This window comes from Salvelinus alpinus, chromosome 11, assembly GCF_045679555.1.
Source record: "Salvelinus alpinus chromosome 11, SLU_Salpinus.1, whole genome shotgun sequence".
Taxonomy (NCBI): Eukaryota; Metazoa; Chordata; class Actinopteri; order Salmoniformes; family Salmonidae; genus Salvelinus; species Salvelinus alpinus.
Genome location: NC_092096.1, coordinates 51,443,195 through 51,465,108, shown reverse-complemented (window position 1 = coordinate 51,465,108; position 21,914 = coordinate 51,443,195). Strand labels below are relative to the sequence as shown.

General features: G+C 43.5%; 1 protein-coding gene across 1 annotated transcript in view; it reads left to right on the top strand.

Annotated features, from left to right (window-relative positions):
* Positions 1–488: 488 nt before the first annotated feature.
* Positions 489–21,914, top strand: part of arhgef40 (Rho guanine nucleotide exchange factor (GEF) 40) — a 41,998-nt gene continuing 20,572 nt past the window's right edge. Inside the window, exons 1-10 of the mRNA XM_071333426.1 lie at positions 489–811; positions 12,124–12,213; positions 12,490–12,597; positions 13,982–14,267; positions 14,581–15,880; positions 20,044–20,300; positions 20,403–20,600; positions 20,772–20,886; positions 21,196–21,289; positions 21,449–21,538. Of these exons, the coding sequence (XP_071189527.1) occupies positions 809–811; positions 12,124–12,213; positions 12,490–12,597; positions 13,982–14,267; positions 14,581–15,880; positions 20,044–20,300; positions 20,403–20,600; positions 20,772–20,886; positions 21,196–21,289; positions 21,449–21,538 (2,541 nt within the window). The 5' untranslated portion in view covers positions 489–808. The remainder of the gene's footprint in view (positions 812–12,123; positions 12,214–12,489; positions 12,598–13,981; positions 14,268–14,580; positions 15,881–20,043; positions 20,301–20,402; positions 20,601–20,771; positions 20,887–21,195; positions 21,290–21,448; positions 21,539–21,914) is intronic.

The following is a 21,914-nucleotide window of genomic DNA, read 5'->3' as shown; positions in this document are numbered from 1 at the left end:
AGGTCTACAGTGTAAGTATATAATCTATTATAGATATTAAACATAATTTTGTATAAGGAATAAGAGGTACAATCCCTGTATGTAAGGACAACATGATTCTCTGTGAAATAAATACAAAATATCCTACCTGCATGGTCTTAAAGTTTGGAACCATTACCATCTACGAGAACTTTGAATGCATGTTTATGATAAAGTTTCAAAGTGTGCGTGTAATGCCTATGCCTATAAACCAAGAAACTGTAGGTTAATTTAACGAGCAAATATCAAATATAAAATTAGCATCAATAAATATAATGTAATTACATGTGGGTGGAGTGACAACGTTTTATTGTTTATTCATTTCTTTAACGCTGGAGGGAAAAAATGGAAAGTTTGAGTGGAGTCCCGGCGGTTGAAAGTCAGACTGTAGCTCTCTTGTTAACTGTGTGAGGCGCACGGAGAGAGGGAGGGGAGGGAGGGGTGTGGGATCAACATTAGGAGACAGGGAGGGAAAAAAAACTATTTGTACACGCTTGCCTTGCAGAATCGGAAATAACGGCAGAGGCGGAGATTGACGGGGAAGACCGTGCGACGCCAATCATACTGTTTTCTCTTGCATGTTGTCTGTGAAACAAAAGTTCTCAGTCACAACCGACAACACACTACCCGACCACGTTGCGGGACTACAACGGATTTAACGGACCATTGGAATAGGGGAATATTCTTGCGTGGAGACATTTATATAGTCTCTATAGCAGTGGATGGTTGGAGGAAGCGGGTCCAGGAAAGTCACAGACGACAATGTAGGCAGCCCAGCCGGAGTCATATCATGGTAAGTCCCTTCTGTTCTGCAGACTGTAGCCTAGGTATGTAGAAACAGGCGGCCATAGTTTCCTGCCTGGCCTGCTTCTATACCCGAAACAACTATAATGGAAAATAATGCAGTTTTAACGAAATGATAAAGCAAGTTAAAGCATATATTATTTGATGTTTTAGGCCTATAGACTATAGAGCAGGCTATAGGTTATTCTTGCTATTGTCCTAGACATAGCCTATCTATCAGTATAATCACGACTTTGTTATTAATTGAACGTTGCAGGCTAGCTTATAGGCCACTATGTAGTTTAGACATTGCAATAAAGAGTTTAACTTTAACTTACCGCCTCTCTTTGCAGATATGTGCTCGTTTCCCCCTTAAACAAACATGGACATTCCCTAACAGTAAACTAGCCTATCACATTGAATTGAATGCGCCCTCTTTGAATAGCCTGTCGATGTTCAGCATAGATGCAATATTTAGGTTTAGGAATTTAAATGTTGGTTTTTATCTCAGTGTGTAGGCTATTACATATGCATTGACATGAAGTTAAAGCTGCATGCTACATATCGGGGCTAAATGGTGATGATCGGAAATAGTCTTCTCCATGTTTTCATCATTATGTCTATTTTGAGACTGGATCATTGAGAAGGAGTGAGCAATGGAACAGTCACCGAGACCTCTTTGTATAACAATACCACCACTGTTCTTCATTGACACCCAGACTTCAGTTGTTACCACTATTTTTGACAGACTGACTGAGACAGGGCGAGACAGAGAGGGGGGGGGGGGGTGGAGTGGAGACAGACAGACACAGAGAGAGATAAACAGGCTCACAGAGAGAGAAACAGAGAGGGAGAGAGAGAGAGAGAGAGATGGACAGAATTAGCTCTTTTACGGTTTCTCCTGCTGTGGACTGGGTGGAGCCGCATGGCAACTGTGAGACAGAGACAGACAGAGCGAGCGAGTGAGAGAGGGAGAAAGAGAGAGGGGAAGGGGGTGGGGACTTTTAGGAGAACTTGGAGAGTAGCGACAGTGGTTTGGGTGATGACGCATTTTCCACATTGGACCTGAAATAAAGAAAGAGAGGGAGTGAGAAAGAACGATCAAGGGATGGAGGGAATGCAGGGGAGTGAGAACATGAGTAGAGGGATTTTATTTCTCTGTTTATGAAGAGGCAGAGTTTGGAGGAGAGATGGAGAGGGGGATGGAAACACCACTTGCGCCACTAAACCTCAACTTGATCTATTTCTCTCTTTTTTTCTGTCATTCTTCTTTCTCTCTTTCTCTTTCTTTCTTTCCCTCTCACACACATGCGCACATGCAAAATCGCATGTAATATTACATGCAAACGTGACACTGATGCAAGCATACAAACACACACACACATGCAACTGGCGCAAGCGTACACACACGCACACTCACAACCACACACACACACTGAGAGTAATTCTCAGTGCCAGACAGCATTCAATAGCCTTGTCTCTAGTTATTTTGAAACACTTAGGGGACATGCCAGCGTGACCAATCAGGGCAAGGGGAAAATCACAAGACAAACTGTGATGAAAGGCTGAGATGAGGAAAAGACAGGGATGAGGAGGAGAGGTGACAGAATGAGATTGATGGAGACTAGAGGTCGACCGATTAATCCAAATGGCCGATTAATTAGGGCCGATTTCAAGTTTTCATAACAATCGGAAATTGGTATTTTTGGACACCGATTTGGACGATATTTTTTTATATATATATATATTTTTTTTTACACCTTTATTTAATCTTTATTTAACTAGGCAAGTCAGTTAAGAACACATTCTTATTTTCAATGACGGCCTAGGAACGGTGGGTTAACTGCCTCGTTCAGGGGCAGAACGACAGATTTTTACCTTGTCAGCTCGGGGGATTCAATCTTGCAACCTTACAGTTAACTAGTCCAACGCTCTAACCATCTGATTACATTGCACTCCACGAGGAGCCTGCCTGTTACGTGAATGCAGTAACCTAAGGTAAGTTGCTAGCTAGCATTAAACTTATCTTATAAAAACAATCAATCAATCAATCATAATCACTAGTTAACTACACATGGTTGATGATATTACTAGTTTATCTAGCGTGTCCTGCGTTGCATATAATCGATGCGGTGCGTATCGTTGCTCCAATGTGTACCTAACCATAAACATCAATGCCTTTCTTAAAATCAATACACAGAAGTATATCTTTTTAAACCTGCATATTTAGCTAAAATAAATCCAGGTTAGCAGGCAATATTAACGAGGTGAAATTGTGTCACTTCTCTTGCGTTCATTGCACGCAGAGTCAGTGTATATGCAACAGTTTGGGCCGCCTAATTTGCCAGAATTTTACGTAATTATGACATAACATTGAAGGTTGTGCAATGTAACAGGAATATTTAGACTTAGGGATGCCACCCGTTAGATAAAATACGGAACGGTTCCGTATTTCACTGAAAGAATAAACATCTTGTTTTCGAGATGATCGTTTCCGGATTCGACCATATTAATGACCTAAGGCTCGTATTTCTGTGTGTTATTATGTTATTATTAAGGCTATGATTTGATAGAGCAGTCTGACTGAGCGATGGTGGGCACCAGCAGGCTCGTAAGCATTCATTCAAACAGCACTTTCGTGCGTTTTGCCAGCAGCTCCGCTGTTTATGACTTCAAGCCTATCAACTCCTGAGATTCGGCTGGTGTAACTGATGTGAAATGGCTAGCTAGTTAGCGGCGTGCGCGCTAATAGCGTTTCAAACGTCACTCGCTCTGAGACTTGGAGTGGTTGTTCCCCTTGTTCTGCAAGGAACGCGGCTTTTGTGGAGCGATGGGTAACGCTGCTTCGAGGGTGGCTGTTGTCGTTGGGTTCCTGGTTCGAGCCCAGGTAGGAGCGCCCAGGTACACTGGCAATATTAAAGTGCCTATAAGAACATCCAATAGTCAAAGGTTAATGAAATACAAATGGTATAGAGAGAAATAGTCCTATAATTCCTATAATAACTACAACCTAAATCTTCTTACCTGGGAATATTGAAGACTCATGTTAAAAGGAACCACCAGCTTTCATATGTTTTCATGTTCTGGGCAAGGAACTTAAACGTTAGCTTTCTTACATGGCACATATTGCACTTTTACTTTCTTCTCCAACACTTTGTTTTTGCATTATTTAAACCAAATTGAACATGTTTCATTATTTATTTGAGGCTAAATTAATTTAATTGATGTATTATATTAAGTTCTGACGAATATTAAAAGCTCTGACGAAGGCCGTGAGGCCGATACGTAAGCTTATTAAATATCGGTGATACTATCAAGAGCAGTGTGCGGTTTCCTTTTTCCTTCATCTTGCTCAATTGTTGCCATGCACCTGCAAATAAGATTGCTCAGATGTGCGAGTGCCTTTTGAATTTTGTATTATATTAAGTTAAAATAAGTCTTCATTCAGTATTGTTGTAATTGTCTTTAAAAATCGGCCGATTAATCAGTATCGGCTTTATGGTCATCCAATAATCGGTATCGGCGTTGAAAAATGATAATCGGTCGACCTCTAATGGAGACGTGAATCCAACATATCAATTATTAACTTGTAGACAAAGTGGAATTAAAGCCAGACTCAGTCAGTGGCACGAAAGATACATCTCCTTCAAACGTTGATATTTAGTTACATTGACAACCAAACACAATTCAATAGCACTTTTGCAATGCAGTAAATAGCCTATTAACTATTAACAAATTAACAAATTATATTAACAAATGATATGTTTTGATCAACATCTCCAACTAAACCCCAAATAAAAGTTAAAGAATAGGATTAAGCCAGTGGCTCAGATGAAACTACCCACGCATGAGATATCCTGTAAATGTCGATATTCAATATGACTTTTGTAATACAGTAAGTAAATAGCCTAAAGTTAAGGCTATCTTACAAACTACGTAACAGTATTTATTCAACCTTAAAAGGAGTAACGCATCCATGGCCACATTCTGAGGCTACTGTAACTATAAATGTCTTCTTATGTAATCATAGAAAGCGTCTCCTGTTCAAGATGGCATGCAAATGTCGCAGGTTTGTGGAGATCTTCATAATTGCCACAATAATCTGTGCAGAATCGCGGAACTGCATTAATCACTTGCACTATGTACTTTTAATGTCATCAACTGCAATCCAGGTCATTTGGTTGTGCTATTAGATGAAGCACAGTGATAACGCATTAAGTTGTTGTATTAAAACAAAATATCTGACATAGTTTTTTCATTGGAATTTGGCTGTGCTTTCAAATGGTTGAAAGGATAGTGATTAAAAAATTGAGAATTCTACAAACTTCTTGCTGTCTTTTTGAGTGGGTGAATAAAGGTTGTAATCTCGTTTGTAAATGTCTCAACAAAACATGACCCAGATTTCCACGTTGAAATTACATGGTGTGCCCAGTGGGTTTCCTCCTCATGATTTTTGTTATTTAGGGGGATTCAGAAGAGGAAATCAGTATCTTCTAGTCTGCCTACCATCTCACTCTCACTCCCTCCCTTTCTATCTCCCTCGCTTCATCCCTCTCGCTTTCTACATCTGGTTTATATCACTATTGTTTCCCATCGATCTCTCCAAGTAGTTTAGCCTCCTTCTCTCTCTCAGCCCCCCATCTATCTCTCTCTCTTGTTCTCTCGCTTAACCCTTTTTTACACTCTCGTACTCTTTCTCTCTCCACCTATGCCTTTACTCCTGCACTCTTTAATCCCCCCCCACGCTCTCTCTCTCTCTCTCTCTCTCTCTCTGTCTCTCTCTCTCTCTCTCTCTCTGTCTCTCTCTCTCTCTCTCTCTCTCTCTCTCTCTCTCTCTCTCTCTCTCTCTCTCTCTCTCTCTCTCTCTCTCTCTCTCTCTCTCCCTTAACCCCCTCTCTCCCACTCTCTCGCTTCGTCTCTCCACCTCTGACTTTTCCTCTGCACTCTTTTATCTCCCCCTCTCTCCCTTTTCTCTTTCTCTGCCAAGCATCTGTTTGGAGGGCTCCTCTAGCCTGTCTTCCGTTCCCGGGCTGTGTGCTGCATGCAGGAGAGAAAGACAGGAAGTCTGACGGAAGAATGACATACCCGTGCCCTGACCATGCAGAGGCCTCCAGAATAATCACTACAGAGTACACACAAACACATATGGACACACGTATGCACAGTGCTGTGAAAAAGTATTTGCCCCCTTTTGAACTTTCTTTATTTTTGCATATTTTGGACACAGAATGTTTTTAGATCTTCTACCAAAACCTAATATAAGATAAAGGGAACCTGAGTGAAGAAATAACACAACATTTTGATCATTATTTAAATGATGTTATAAACAAAGTTACGCAACACCCAATACCCCTGTGTGAAAAAGTAATTGCCCCCTTACACTCAATAACTAGAGTGACATCTCTAGCTGCAATGGCTGCAACCAAACACTTCCCGTAGTTGTTGATCAGTCTCTCACATCTCTGTGGAGGATTTTTTGCCCACTCATCCACGCAGGACTGCTTTAGCGAGATTCGAGGGTTTTTGAGCGTGAACTGCTCATTTCAGGTCCTGCCACGACATTTCAACCGGGTTTAGGTCTGGCCTTTGACTTGCTGGTGTGTTTTGGATCAGTGTCTTGCTGCATGATCCAGCTGTGCTTTAGCTTCTGCTCACGGATGGATTGCCTGAATGCATGGTTCCTTCAATGATGGCAAGTCGTCCAGGTTCTGAGGCAAGCCGAACACTGCATTCCACAGTAAGAGCCTCACGCCAACGGTCAAGCATGGTGGTGGTAGTGTGATGGTTTGCTGCCTCAGGACCTGGACGACTTGCCATCATTGAGGGAACCATGAATGCTGCTCTGCATCAGTTCATTCTGAAGGAGAATGTCAGGCCATCCGTTCGTGAGCTGAAGCGCACCTGAGTCATGCATTCCTCCACAGCGATGTGAGTGAAGGATCAACAACTACAGGAAGTGTTTTGTTGCGTTCATTGCAGCTAAAGGAGGCACAACCAGTTATTGAGTATAAGGAGGCAATTACTTTTTCACACAGGGGCATTGGGTGTTGAATAATGTTAATAAAAATACAAATAATTATCAAAATGTTGTGTTATTTGATCACTCAGGTTCCCTTTATCTAATATTAGGTTTTGGGTGAAGATATATAAACATTCAGTGTAAAAAGATATGCAAAAATAGACAAAAACAGAAAGGGGAAATACTTTTTTCACAGCACATTATGCACACAGTCACACACACATGGACACACATATGCATGTATACAGACACACACACACACACACACACACACACACACACACACACACACACACACACACACACACACACACACACACACACACACACACACACACACACACAGTACAGTACTACCTAAGTTGCACTAACCTGCCCTGGAGAAACAAAGCACAGACCGGATAAAACACATCACACATCTACCCACTTAGTTAAGATGGAAAGCCTCACTCGGAGGGAACTATTTCCTTCTGAAGTCCAGCCGAATAGTGTTTGTACATCTAGTTTACTAATCCAATCACCTTTTGTTTCATGCACTACGGTGGGACCAGCAACAGTGCTTTTGAATGAGCCATAGTGCGGAAACATAACCATCGATTATTTTAACACTGCACAAAATCACAACTTCAGCCTTCAGCAATAACATGTGACTACAGTATAGCCTGCTGTTTCTGGTATACAGTACAGTGCAGAGCAGTAGGCGGTGTCCTAAATAACACCCTATATTGTGTACTACTTTTGACATTTACCCATAGAGCTCTGGTCAAAAGTAGTGCACTCTATGGATAATAGTTTGCCATTTGGGATGCAAGCAGAGACTCTGTTTCAGAGGAATGGGGGCATTAGAGTTGTACTTTGTATACCCTTTATTTTACTACAGGAAGTCACATGGCGATAAAGAATACATTTCCCAAGGTAAATCTAGGCCTAAATAGGTTAGCGTAGCCAGAAACGTTTCAATAGGACGTGGCAATAGCATTAAGCGTTGCACGTATAGCACTAACATTAAACTGTACAGAGTATACATGTTTTGTTATTGGATCTGTGGAAAGGATATTCAAAGGGTTAATAATAACTTCATGAGGCCGTTTTCATACATAGTAGTGCTCAAGACATTGGATGAGACACATACGGTGAGGCCTAGGGCTTAGAGCAGTGGTACTATGCAGAAGGATAGTGTTGCATCTAGAGGGAGTTTGTGAAGAAAGGTAATTTGGCTTTAAAAAAAATAATAGAGTTACACGGACTCATTCTGTGTGAAATAATAGGAGTTGACATGATTTTTTGATGACTACCGTTTCCTCTGTCCCCCAGACGTACAACGTCTGTATAGGTCCCTCAGTCAAGTGTTGAATTTCAAGCACAGTTTCAACTACAAAGACCAGGGAGCTTTTTTTTGTAAGCCTCATAAAGAAGGGAAGCGGTAGATGGGTAACAATAATGAATCAGACATTGAATATCTCTTTAAGCATGGTCAAGTTGAGAATTATGCTGAGGATTTTTCCCGGATAATACTAAACGGGATGGAGCTAAGCACAGGCAATATCCTAGAGGAAAACCTGCTTCAGTTTTGCTTTACACCAGACACTGGGAGAGGAATTCACCTTTCAGTAGGACAATAACCTACAACACAAGGCCAAACCTACACTGGAGTTGCTTACCAAGAAGACAGTGAATGTTCCTGAGTGGCCAAGTTACAGTTTTGACTTAAATGTTCTTGAAAATTTATGCCAAGAAATAAAAATAGATGTCTAGCCATGTTTCCCAACACGTTGACAGAACTTGAAGAATTTTAAAAAGAATAATGGGGAAATATTTCACAGTCCAGGTGGGCAAAGCTTTTAGAGACGATTCACAGCTGCAATCGCTGCCAAAGGTGTTTCTAACATGCATTGACTCAGGGGGTGAACACTTATCTAATCAAGGTATATTAGTGTTATCATTCATCTTTAAAAAGTGTTAGAATTGTTCTTCCACTTAAGACATAACAGAGTATTTTGTGTAGATTGTTGATAGAAAATGACAATTAAATCCCTTTTAATCCTACTTTGTAACACAATAAAATGTGAAGAATTCCAAGGGGGTGAATACTTACTGTATGATACTACTGCTCATTTAGTGATCCACCCTTCATAGAGTGGAGCAGTCAGCAGTAGGTAGTAGACACTGTACCCTTTTACAGCATTTATCTCTACTCAAAGCACAACTGACTGATTTAACCTGGTCCCAGATCTGTTTGTACTGTCTTGCCAAGGCAATATTATGGCAAATGTCATGCAAAACAGCTCAAACAGATCTGGGACCAGGCTAGTGTTGATATATAATCAATCTTCAACCAATTACTCCTATAGACTCCCCAAGGTCATATTGCAGATGATGCATGAACTCCAGTTACAGTAATCAATGGTTGGAATCACCTAGAGTAAATAATTTGGCTCTGCAGCTTGAATAGTTAATTAGGGCTGTTTATCTTATTATGTCCTGACCTGGGCTAAGTAGAATCATTCATGCCACTGACCCTGAGCAACATCTGCTGACCTCTTAGTTAGATTCATTTCAAGTGTAGAAAAAGTTATTTTGTGTAAAACAGTTTGTACTCCTCTAGCTCGGTTCTCTCTCTATAGCTCTCTTTCTCATTCTGGTTCTCATCCTCTCTCGCTCTCATCTCTCTGTATCCTCTCTCTCTCCCTCTCTTTCTCTCTCTCTGCCTCTCATTTGACTGTTAGTCCACTTCCAATTCTTTTGGCCACATTCTTTCAGTTTGTTTTTCTTTCCCTCCCTCCATCCCCCCTTTTCCAATCTTTTCCCTCTCTCTCTACCAGAACCCCCCCCCCGCCCTCTCTCTCTCTCCCAGAAACCCCCCTCCCGGCCCTCTCTCCCCAGCCGTCCTTTTCTTTTTCCACACGCTTGTTTGACCATTCTTCCTTTCTTTCTCTCTTTATTCCCCTGTCTTTCTTTACCCATCAAAATCTGTATTTTTTTTTAGAAGCTCTGCACAATATGCTTTCTGTGAGGGGGGATCTCACTATAATTATTGTCAGATGACTGAGATATTATGAGAGAGGGAGAAAGAAAGAAAGTAGGAGAGAGGAATTGAGAGAGTATGGAGAAAGGAGGGAAAAGGATGAAAGGAGAGCGGTACAAGAGGAAACATGGAAAGAGGGAGGGAGGGAGGTAGGAAGAGAGAAAAAAAGGTTATGGGTTGCCATGCCGACAGTCCTGTATAAAAATAAACAGTGTGCTGCTAGCTCTCTACTCTGTCACCCTCCACCGCTCTGGCAGACCTATCGTGTGTGTGTGTGCATGTGCGTGTATACGTGGATGAGTGTGTGAATGTGCCCGTTCAAGTGCGTGTGCGCGTGTGTGCGTGTGCGTGTGTGTTGTGTGTGTGTGTGAGAGAGAGAGAATGAGCAAGACTGAGTTAGTGAATAGGAGTGGGAGCCCAATCTGTGCACTATATACAGTACCAGTCAAAAGTTTGGACACACCTACTCATTCAAGGGTTTTTCTTTATTTGTACTATTTTCTACATTGTAAAATAATAGTGAAGACATTAAAACTATTAAATAACACATATGGAATCATGTAGTAACCAAACAAGTGTTAAACAAATATATATTTAATATTTTAGATTCTTCAAAGTAGCCACCCCCACACTCTTGGCATTCTCTCAACCAACTTCACCTGGAATGCTTTTCCAACAGTCTTGAAGGAGTGCCCACATATGCTGAGCACTTGTTGGCTGCTTTTCTTTCACTCTGCGGTCCAACACAGCCTGGAGGTGTGTTGGGTCATTGTCCTGTTGAAAAACAAATGATGGTCCCACTAAGCGCAATCCAGATGGGATGGCGTGTCACTGCAAAATGCTGTGGTAGCCATGCTGGTTAAGTGTGCCTTGAATTCTAAATAAATCACAGACAGTGTCACGAGCAAAGCACACCAACACCATCACACCTCCTCCTCCATGCTTCACGGTGGGAACCACACATGCAGAGATCATCCGTTCACCTACTCTGCGTCTCACAAAGACACGGCGGTTGGAACTAAATAAATCTCAAATTTGGACTCATCAGACCAAAGGACAGATTTCCACCGGTCTAATGTCCATTGCTCGTGTTTCTTGGCACAAGCAAGTCTCTTCTTATTATTGGTGTCCTTTAGTAGTGGTTTCTTTGCAGAAGTTTGACCAAGAAGGCCTGATGCACGCAGTCTCCTCTGAACAGTTGATGTTGAGATGTGTCTGTTACTTGGACTCTTTGAAGCATTTATTTGGGCTGCAATTTCCGAGGCTGGTAACTCTAATGAACTTATCCTCTGCAGCAGAGGTAACTCTGGGTCATCCTTTCCTGTGGCAGTCCTCATGAGAGCCAGATTCATCATAGTGCTTGATGGTTTTTGCGATTGCACTTGAAGATACTTTCAAAGTTATTGAAATGTTCCTGATTGACTGACCTTCATGTCTTAAAGTAATGATGGACTGTCGTTTCTCTTTGCTTATTTTAGCTGCTCTTGCTATAATATGAACTTCTAACTTTTAACAAGGCACACCAGTTAATTGAAATGCATTCCAGGTGACTACCTCATGAAGCTGGTTGAGAGAATGCCACGAGTGTGCAAACTTGTCATCAAGGCAAAGGGTGGCTACTTTGAAGAATCTCAAATATAAAATATATTTTCATTTGTTTAACTCTTTTTTGGTTACTACATGATTCCATATGTGTTATTTCATAGTTTTGATGTCTTCACTATTATTCTTCAATGTAGAAAATATAAAAAATAAAGAAAAACCCTGGAATGAGTAGGTGTGTCCAAACTTTTGACTGGTACTGTAATACACTATAGGGAATAGGTAGTACACTATAGGGAATATATAGTACACTATAGGGAATATATATGGAATAGGGTGCCATTTGGGGCTTAGGTCTAGCGTTCACTGGAACTCCAGGAATTGTCTGACACTCCCCAGACCATGCAACAGGAAGTTGTGTGTGTGCGTGTATGTGTGTGTGTATGTTTTTTGTGTGTGTGCGTGTGTGTGTGTGTGCGTTTGCGAGTGGGACAAGCCAGCTGTTTAACACAAACACAGACATAGCAGCAGCCTTTCAATGTCCGGTTATGGATTAACTCTTTACATCTCTCTCTCTCTCTCTCTCTCTCTCTCTCTCTCTCTCTCTCTCTCTCTCTCTCTCTCTCTCTCTCTCTCTCTCTCTCTCTCTCTCTCTCTCTCTCTCTCTCTCTCTCTCTCTCTCTCTCTCTCTCTCTCTCTCTCTCTCTCTCTCTCTCTCTCTCTCTCTCTCTCTCAGGGCTCAGAGGCAGTGGAAGATTGTGTGCAGGGGGCTCTCTCGTCCCTTTACCCGCCCTTCGAGAGCACAGCCCCGCCTCTCCTCTCTCAGGTAAACAGACACACACACACACACACACACACACACACACACACACACACACACACACACACACACACACACACACACACACACACACACACACACACACACACACACACACACACACACACACATGTTTGCTTATACATGTGTGCTTACGTGTGTGTGTGTGTGTGTGTGTGTGTGTGTGTGTGTGTGTGTGTGTGTGTGTGTGTGTGTGTGTGTGTGTGTGTGTGTGTGTGTGTGTGTGTGTGTGTGTGTGTGTGTGTTTGCCCATCTGTGCAGGTTTTCTCTGTGTTGGAGTCGACTTATCAGCATGACAGTCTGAGGTACCTGCTGGACTACTTCATCCCAGCAAAACATCTTCTTCACAAACTACAGCAGCATGCCTGTGTGAGTACACGCACACACACACACACAAGCGCGTGCTCGCGCGCCACTCCCAACAACGTAACAACATATACTGTATTTGTAAACATGTAAACATACACACACATGCACGCCTACCCATTGTCGCCCACTTTAGTCTCCGTAACTCCCTCTCTCACAAATACACAAATAAACAGACCTGGACACATTCTTTCTTTCACACACACATTGGGGAACATTCTCCCACATTGTGATTTTCACACACACACACTCAAAGTGGTCTCTGTTTTCATTGTCGCTCGGTGAAGCAGCCTGGGACGGGAGTAGGAGCATGAGTCATGGTAATAATTATTTCCATATGTGACTGCTGTGCACTGGAAGAGAGGGAGGAGAAGAGGGAGGGGGAGGAGGAGGAGAAAGAGAGAGATGGGGGTTGGGTGCCGGCCCAGGGTGTGGGGGAGTGAGGGAGAGAATGGACAGGGGGGCAGTCATTTCACTGTGGGAACATGTGTGTGTGTGCGAACGAGCGTGTGTGTGGGTTGCCGACTAGAGAGAACTGATTGAGAAATGGGGGGAAGGAGAGTGGGGCAGAACACTGGGGTACATTGAAGGAGAAAGAGGAGGAGAGAGTGTGTGGGAGAGGGGGGTAGATAGAGAGACAGAAAAACATGAGTGAGGGATTGATACTCAAAACAAGAGGAATGCAGAAGTTATGTTATGTATGGGGGTTGGGGAGATGTGGTGGTCTATGTTGAGAATAAGAGTTTCCAATGTCAATGAACAGAATAGGACCGAACGGGAGAGAGTAAGAAATAGAGTGAGAGTGAGAGAGATGCAGAAAGAGGGGGCAGCAGGGCCAGGAATATAATTTGATAATGGTCTCGTGAGTCGGGGAACGTTGGATGAATCGAAGCAGAGGGGGAGGGAGAGGGCACATGTCATTGGCTAATTGGGGAATGAGAACAGCCAAGGGATTCTAACAGAGTTTAGTCCTCACAGCATGACACACTCAGAGCAAGGGAAGGAAGAGCAGAGAATAAGGTCGGTAGGTACAGAATAGATTTACATCTGTTGTGGTGCAGTTTATGGGGTATTGACACTCTCGTGGGAGGCCGTACTGGTTTCTTTAGGTATTCCATAGTAGTTCTTTGGCTCTCTCTCAGAATCTCTGTGATGTGACTCGTCTCTGACTCTCTCATGCCTGTTTGACTGTGACTCTGTTTTGCTCTGTTCCCGTCTCGGTCTTGGTTGCTGGTCAGTGTCTGCCCTGTTTTAGTTCTCATTCCAGATATTCTGACTATACATCAATATGTTACTGACTCATTCTCCCTCTCTCTCTCTCTCTCTGTCTCTCTCTCTCCCTCTCTCTCTCTCTCTCTCTCTCTCTCTCTCCCTCTCTCTCTCCCAGTCTCAGTATCTGGGCTGTCTGTTCCTCCACTCCGGTTGGCCCCTCTGCCTCGGAGAGAAGGTTGTGGTCCAGCTCTCTACTCTGGACTGGAGGCTGCTGCGCAGTACCGACTTCTACTTGCAGGTGGTTCCCTTCTCCACACGCTGCCCCCGCCTGGCCCTCAAGTGTTTGGCCCCTGGGGGCCGCAACGTCCAGGAGGTCCTGGTGCCCGAGTCACAGCACCCCCTGGTGTTCACCACAGAGTGGCTGCACAGTGTCAACAAGGAGAGGGGCTACAAAAGAGAAGGTGAGAGATGCAGGGAAGGAAGGGAGGGAGGAAACAAGGGAGTGTGGGAAAGGAGAAAGGGGTTGACGTAGGAGAGTGTATGAGAGAACTAATAGATTTAAGTGTAGAAAGATGGAGGAGAGATAAGCAAAAAGAGTTGTGTGACATTAATTTCTCTGTCTGTCCCTTTCCTCTCTCTCCATCCCTCCCTCTCCCCCTCTCTTCCCCCTCCCTCTCTCCGTCGCTCCCTTTCTCTCACTCCTTTCCCCTATCTTTCCCCTATTTCTCCTTCCCGCCTCCCTTCCTCTCATTCCTCCCTCTTTCTCTTTCTCAGGAGGTGGAGGGTTAGATACGTGTCTGGTCAGTACGTGTGACGGGGTGGTCCGCCTACCGTGGGAGGAGGTGGTCTACCCCAAGTTCATCCATAACCCATCGGACGACCTGACTACCATGGCTGACCACCCAACCTCCGTCTCCGACCACACCACCGACCTCACCCCGGTGGTGGGCCTCGGCCTGGGTGGCTGGGGGGGCTCCTCCTCTGGAGAACCAGACTCCTGTTCCTGGGACGAAGAAGACGATGACCTACCTCCAGACAGTGTAGATGCAGAGGCCGTTCTACACCGCCGACGGTGCAGCGAGGACGGGTTAGGGAGGACGACGAGGCATCACCAAATGGGTGGTGATGGGGACTACGTGGAACTCTTGGAGCCCAGGGGGGGTCCGGACGGCGGCGCGGACCCCAGGCAGAGGTACCTGGAGATGCATGGTATCTGTAAGACCAAGACCCTGCCGCTGTGTAGGAGGAGCAAGGCTATCAAGCTCCGCAGAGGGAAGGCCTGGGGGTACGGGCGACTGGACGCAGCCGGGGGCAGTAGGGGCGTCCTGGGGGGTAAGAGGGACTCTGTGACCCCCCGGGGGGACTGGTTACCCCCCCGCCCCCTGCCTAGAGTCATCGATCTAGGCAGAGCGAAACGGTCTGAGTCGTACCCCTCCTCGCTTCAGAACTCTGACGAAGGGGAGAAACAGGCCCTCGGAAAAGACCCAGAAGGCCTAGGAAGCCAGGGGCTGTATTTTGATGGTCCGTCCAAGGAGAGGAGGCCCGGGGTGGGCAGGGAGAGGGAGGGCAGTGGGTGTAACGTTACACAACCATGCAGGGGCAGCCAAGGAAGTAACAGTTTGGTAGCGACCGAGACAGCAAATCCCAAAGCAGCGCACGTTGTAGAGGGCCAATCGGATCAAAGCTCTCGCTCTGAATCTGTGTTTGAGGATGTTGATAAGCCACTGAGTGGAGACAGAGACACTATGCCCACTACAGACACACGAGGAAGTGGGGAGAATGCGGCGAGGCCATTGATTGATATTCCAGGAAATGGGGAGAATGTGGACAGCCCATTGGCAGATGGATCTGAAACCCAGAAAGGAAGACATTCCACTAGTGACTCTTGTGTACCAGACAAAACAGCAGACTCGACAGAACACAGAGAGACGGAACGTTCTCTCTCTCGGCCCGGTACTGACGCTGACCCAAAGGGAGCAACAACATCAGAAGAGAGGGATGAAGGAAAGACGGGGGAGATAGGAGTGTGTCCTAGAGGAAAGGAAGTGAAAACGGGAGGATTCAGGGCACCCAGGTAACTTCATAACTTCTTATAAAGATGCTTAGTTTGTAAATTGGGAGGTGTCGGAACAAAAAGTGAGCCGAGAGGGGGGTGACCTGGGGTGCTCTGAGATACCGTAACACTTGAAAAAAAGATCACCTTTATAATAATGCAATAATAAAGCATCGCATGCATTATCATTGCTTTTGCGTGCTGGCAGAGAGCAGTAGAGTAGAGGCGCTTGCAGAAGTCGCACACGTGGGAAAATGTGGCCCATTTTAGATGCCTGGCGACATTATCCGAATCTTTTTTAATACCTCGCAAACGATCAAAATGACAGGCTACTTTGACACTGACAAACTGAGAATCTGAGATCGTTAAAAAACGACCTTGTCTTCAAACCATTCAATAGCCTAGGCCTAGGTGTCTGGATCAACATATTGTACAATATGAGGAGGAAATGATAGTCCTAAAAAGGTTTTCCAGTTTCACTGACTCACCCACTGATACGCAGCTCACTCACCTGCGTGTTTTACTTTGTAAAACAATGCTGTTCGCTCAATAGGTCTATTTGGAAATGAATAACATATTTGGTACCCTACAGACCAGTGGCCATCAGTGCCATTTAATATATATTTTTTAATGTGCATGGCCTTATTTCTATTACAGCATACTGGATGACTGTCATTCATATTCCATTCTCCCAGTTCAATGTAACATCGAGAGGTTTAGCCTACTACATTTCCTATGCCCATCATGATGTTGCTACAACCTAGCTTGAGAATGAAAGTTTACAACATAGGTCGAAAGAAAAATGTGAGTAATCAAGGTGACAGATACTGTCTTTCACACTCTTGCCTGCATCTAGCTGATCTAGGGCGTAATCATTAGTCCAGTTGCAAACGAGAGTTTCTATTGGACAAATTCAGGTATGTTTATCCCGTTTCATTCAGTTTGCTTCCATTTGAGAAACATTTTTCAACAGAGTCGGCGGAATGAATACACAGTTCCCTTTCATAGCAGCCACATACAAACATCATGATCACTTTGCTTGTTGTATAATTCCTTCTCGCATCTACACACTCTCCTCACCTTTTCCCTTCACTTGTGGACTTCAGTGCACAAAACAACAGCTGTCTGTGACCAGGCGAAAAACTTTTCCAAGTTTCGTATCATAACCGCCAATCCGCTACACACAGCCTACAGTTGAAGTCGGAAGTTTACATACACCTTAGCCAAATACATTTAAACTCAGTTTTTCACAATTCCTGACATTTAATCCTCGTAAAAATTCCCTGTTTTAGGTCAGTTAGGATCACCACTGTATTTTAAGAATGTGAAATGTCAGAATAATAGTAGAAAGAATGATTTCTTTCAGCTTTTATTTCTTTCATCACATTCCCAGTGGGTCAGAAGTTTACATACAATCAATTAGTATTTGGTAGCATTGCCTTTAAATTGTTTAACTTTGGTCAAACGTTTCGGGTAGCCTTCCACAAGCTTCCTACAATAAGTTGGGTGAATTTTGGCCCATTCCTCCTGACAGAGCTGGTGTAACTGAGTCAGGTTTGTAGGCCTCCTTGCTCCCACACGCTTTTTCAGTTCTGCCCACAAATGTTTTATGGGATTGAGGTCAGGGCTTTGTGATGGCCACTCCATTACCTTGACTTTGTTGTACTTAAGCCATTTTGCCACAACTTTGGAAGTATAATTGGGGTCAATGTCCATTTGGAAGACCCATTTGCGACCAAGCTTTAACTTCCTGACTGATGTCTTGAGATGTTGCTTCAATTTATCCACATAATTTTCGTTTCTCATGATGCCATCTATTTTGTGAAGTGCACCAGGCCCTCCTGCAGCAAAGCACCCCCCACAACATGATGCTGCCACCCCCACGCTTCACGGTTGGGATGGTGTTCTTCGGCTTGCAAGCCTCCCCCTTTTTCCTCCAAACATAACGATGGTCATTCTGGCCAAACAGTTCTATATTTGTTTCATCAGACCAGAGGACATTTCTCCAAAAAGTATGATCTTTGTCCCCATGTGCAGTTGCAAACTGTAGTCTGGCTTTTTTATGGCGGTTTTAGAGCAGTGGCTTCTTCCTTGCTGAGCGGTCTTTCAGGTTATGTCGATATAGGACTTGTTTTACTGTGGATATAGATACTTTTGTACCTGTTTCCTCCAGCATCTTCACAAGGTCCTTTGCTGTTGTTCTGGGATTGATTGCACTTTTCGCACCAAAGTACGTTCATCTCTAGGAGACAGAACGCGTCTCCTTCCTGAGCGGTATGACGGCTGCGTGGTCCCATGGTGTTTATACTTGCGTACTATTGTTTGTACAGATGAATGTGGTACCTTCAGGCATTTGGAAATTGCTCCCAAGGGTGAACCAGACTTGTGGAGGTCTACAATTTTTTTTCTGAGGTCTTGGCCCATTTCTTTTGATTGTCCCATGATGTCAAGCAAAGAGGCACTGAGTTTGAAGGTAGGCCTTGAAGTACATCCACAGGTACACCTCCAATTGACTCAAATGATGTCAATTAGCCTATCAGAAGCTTCTAAAGCCATGACATCATTTTCTGGAATTTTCCAAGTTGTTTAAAGGCACAGTCAACTTAGTGTATGTAAACTTCTGACCCACTGGAATTGTGATACAGTGAATTATAAGTGAAAGAATCTGTCTGTAAACAATTATTGGAAAAATTACTTGTGTCATGCACAAAGTAGATGTCCTAACCGACATGCCAAAACTATAGTTTGTTAACAAGAAATTTGTGGAGTGGTTGAAAAACGAGTTTTAATGACTCCAACCTCAGTGTATGTAAACTTCGGACACTACCACTAAAATCATGCAGTACAGTGCACAGCAAGCAGTAACACCGGCGAGCCCCTGTCTTTCTCTCTCTTTAAGTCAACTACTCACCACTTGTTATCCGATGCGGTGCTATCTAGCTGTAGCTAATCAGTACTAGATTTATTATTTTATCCTTTGATTGGGTGGACAACATGTCAGTTAATGCTGCAAGAGCTCTGATAGGTTTGAGGACATCCTCAGGAAGTTGTCATAATTACTGTGTAAGTCTATGTAAGGGGACGAGAACAATGAGCCTCCTAGGTTTTGTATTGAAGACAATGTACCCAGAGAAGGACGGAAACTAGCTGTCCTCTGGCTACACCATGGTGCTACCCCAGAGAGTGCTGTTGAGGCTACTGTAGACCTTCATTGCAAAACAGTGTGTTTTAATAAATTATTTGGTGACGTGAATATATTTAGCATAGCTTTATCTAAAAATGATAGGCAATAAAAAAGAATATATGCTATTGATCCTCTGTGGCTAAATTATAGGCCTACTCCTGGTGTATTTTTATTTATTTAAATTTATCAGGGGTTCTGCAAAACCTCCAACATCTTTCCTGCGGCTATAATTCTGTAATGAAATACATGTTTTTTAGTAAGCAGGAGAATTACAGAGAAGGCAACTTGAATTAACTCTGATTTATTTTATTACCATTTTTACATTGCAAACAGAGAAAATAATTTTTCATGCCACGAGAGGTACCGCATCCTGGCCAATGGGTTCCGGAATGAAACAGTGAAAAATTGAGAGGTGCCGGTTCCTGTTCCGGCAGGATCTGGCTCAAATTAAGCACTGAATGTAATACCGTTTTGTGTGCAGGTACAATTCCTTCACATACGGATATAGTACACTTACGGTCTAATACAGGTGATTTTCGTTGTTGGACATAGAATACTGTAAAATCACCAGGAAATCAGCTCCAAGTGATTTTAATTTAGGAAATATGTTCTCATGTATTCCCACACATAAATAGAGAAACGTATGTGATCGTATCCCAATATAATCAAGGTTTAAAATTATGATGTTTTTATGAAATACTATATCTGTTTGGGCTTCTTGCTATCATTTAGTAGTGTACAAATTATTTATAATTATAATATCATTGTAAATAATTTGTACACTACTAAATGAATGTGAATTATTATGTGGATTGTATGTATTTTGTTATATTTTTTTAGAACCTAGAACCAATTACACTACAAGTTTTACATTGCAGGAAAGTTCTCCAGCAACAGGGTGATCAAATTAAGATCCTACATCTGTAGGATTCAACCATAACAACTAACCTCATACTCAGTATTACATCCCTGTATGACATCACTGTATCTTCTCTCTCAGGAGGAAGAGGAAAGGGAGAGGGGGAAAGGGGAAGGCTAAAAGTGGTGGTCGTGGCAACCAGAAGACTCGAGACCAGGCCGGTTCCAAACCACCAAGTAAAACACCTCAGCGTGGTCCCGCCATCTCCCCGACAACCAACCTGCCAATCACTACAACCAACCTATCAGAGGCAACACAGCAGCCTGAGGGGACGGATAAAGAGCTCACACCAGTCAATGAAGGGCAAGAAAAAGCTGAGATTGGGGAAAGCAATACAGGTTAGATTTTAGCTTCTTTTTGAGAAGTTTTTATGTCAATTGGATGAAAAGAATATGGCTAGAAGACATTATTCTCATGCCTATTCTTGCTTTTACCAACAGAAAACCAGGTTGTCCAATCAGAAGTCTCACCTGACACAACTACTAGCCAATCAGGCACATCCTTATCTAACCACTCTACAGAGGAGGTAGCGGCAGAGACATCTCCTGATCGATCAAATGGCCTATCACCTAAAGCCCCTCCTCTCCTAAGGGAATTGGACACAGAACTCCTCCAATCAGGAAAGCTGATGTTGACAGGTGGGTCATCTTTTATATCCATCTCATTTACTATCCTTCCATCCCTTTACCCTTATTTTCCTTTTATTCATACTTATCCGCCCTTCAACACTCTTGCCATTATCCACTTTCATCCTCTCTCTCTCTCTCTCTCTCTACCCCCTCCTCCTCCCACCCTCTCTCTGTCTGTAGGTACGGTGGACAGGCTGGGACGGGCTGTGGTTGTCACTGAAACGCACCTCCCAGAGGACGGTTGCCGTGCGGACGAGATGGGCCGTGTCTTGGCCTGTTATCACAGGATCACCCGGTAATACTCTGTCACTATGGCAAACTGTCCACAGTTTATTCATTCTATTTAAAAAATGTTTTATGCATTATTGGGAAAGGCACATAAGCAAGTATTTCACTGTTGGTCTACACTTGTGGTTTACAAAGCATGTGACAAATACAATTTTATTTGACCTGATTTTGATTTGAGCTCGTCTAACAAACTATGACACTTTATATAGTGGTTCTTATAGTTGTTTTCGACCGAAACTGAAATGTGAAGTTAGATGTTTCATTTTATTCCGCCTTCACCTCTCCCCCTCCCTCTATCTCTTTCTCCCTCAATCAGCTCTTCCGCGAAAGAGCGAGGCCTAACAGTAATAGTGGACAGTCGACAATCTCCTCCCTCCGCCCTCTGCCTCGCTGCACTGAAACAATTACAGGTGAGAAAGAGTTCAACGTTGAAGTGCTAAGAGTGTTTATACATGTACTGTATGTGTTTATATGTAGACACGTGTTTGTGTTGAGAGGGCGTCTCTAATGTGTGTTTTGTACGTCTGTGGGTGCGTGCGTGCGTGTGCGTGTGTGTGCGTGCGTTCCAGGCTGTGGTCCCGGGAGGTCTTGGCTCTGTCCTCATTCTGGTGGAGGAGCAGCACCAGGAGCCATCTACACACAGTCTAGAGGGAGTAGAGGTGACTACACACTCTCACACACACACACACACTTCTCTCATGTCTCATCAACACGAGCAATCCGCTACACCCACAATAACATTGGCTAAATAAGTTGAAGTGACCAATACAATTTGATTTGATTTGATTATCACACCATTTGACCCATGTCACTTTAATAGAAAATGATGTCATGTGTTTTTATAAAATGGACTATCGTTCATCCTCCCTACTCGTCCCTTCAGTGGCAATTGTTGCTGTGGACTATAAAACTATTTTACATCCATGGGTTCATCAACACGAAAGATAACAATTACATTTTCGGAAAACGATGGCAACTCCAGCTATCCTCTCGTGGAATTTGAAAGGCCTTAATATGTCTATCAAGTGTTTCAGC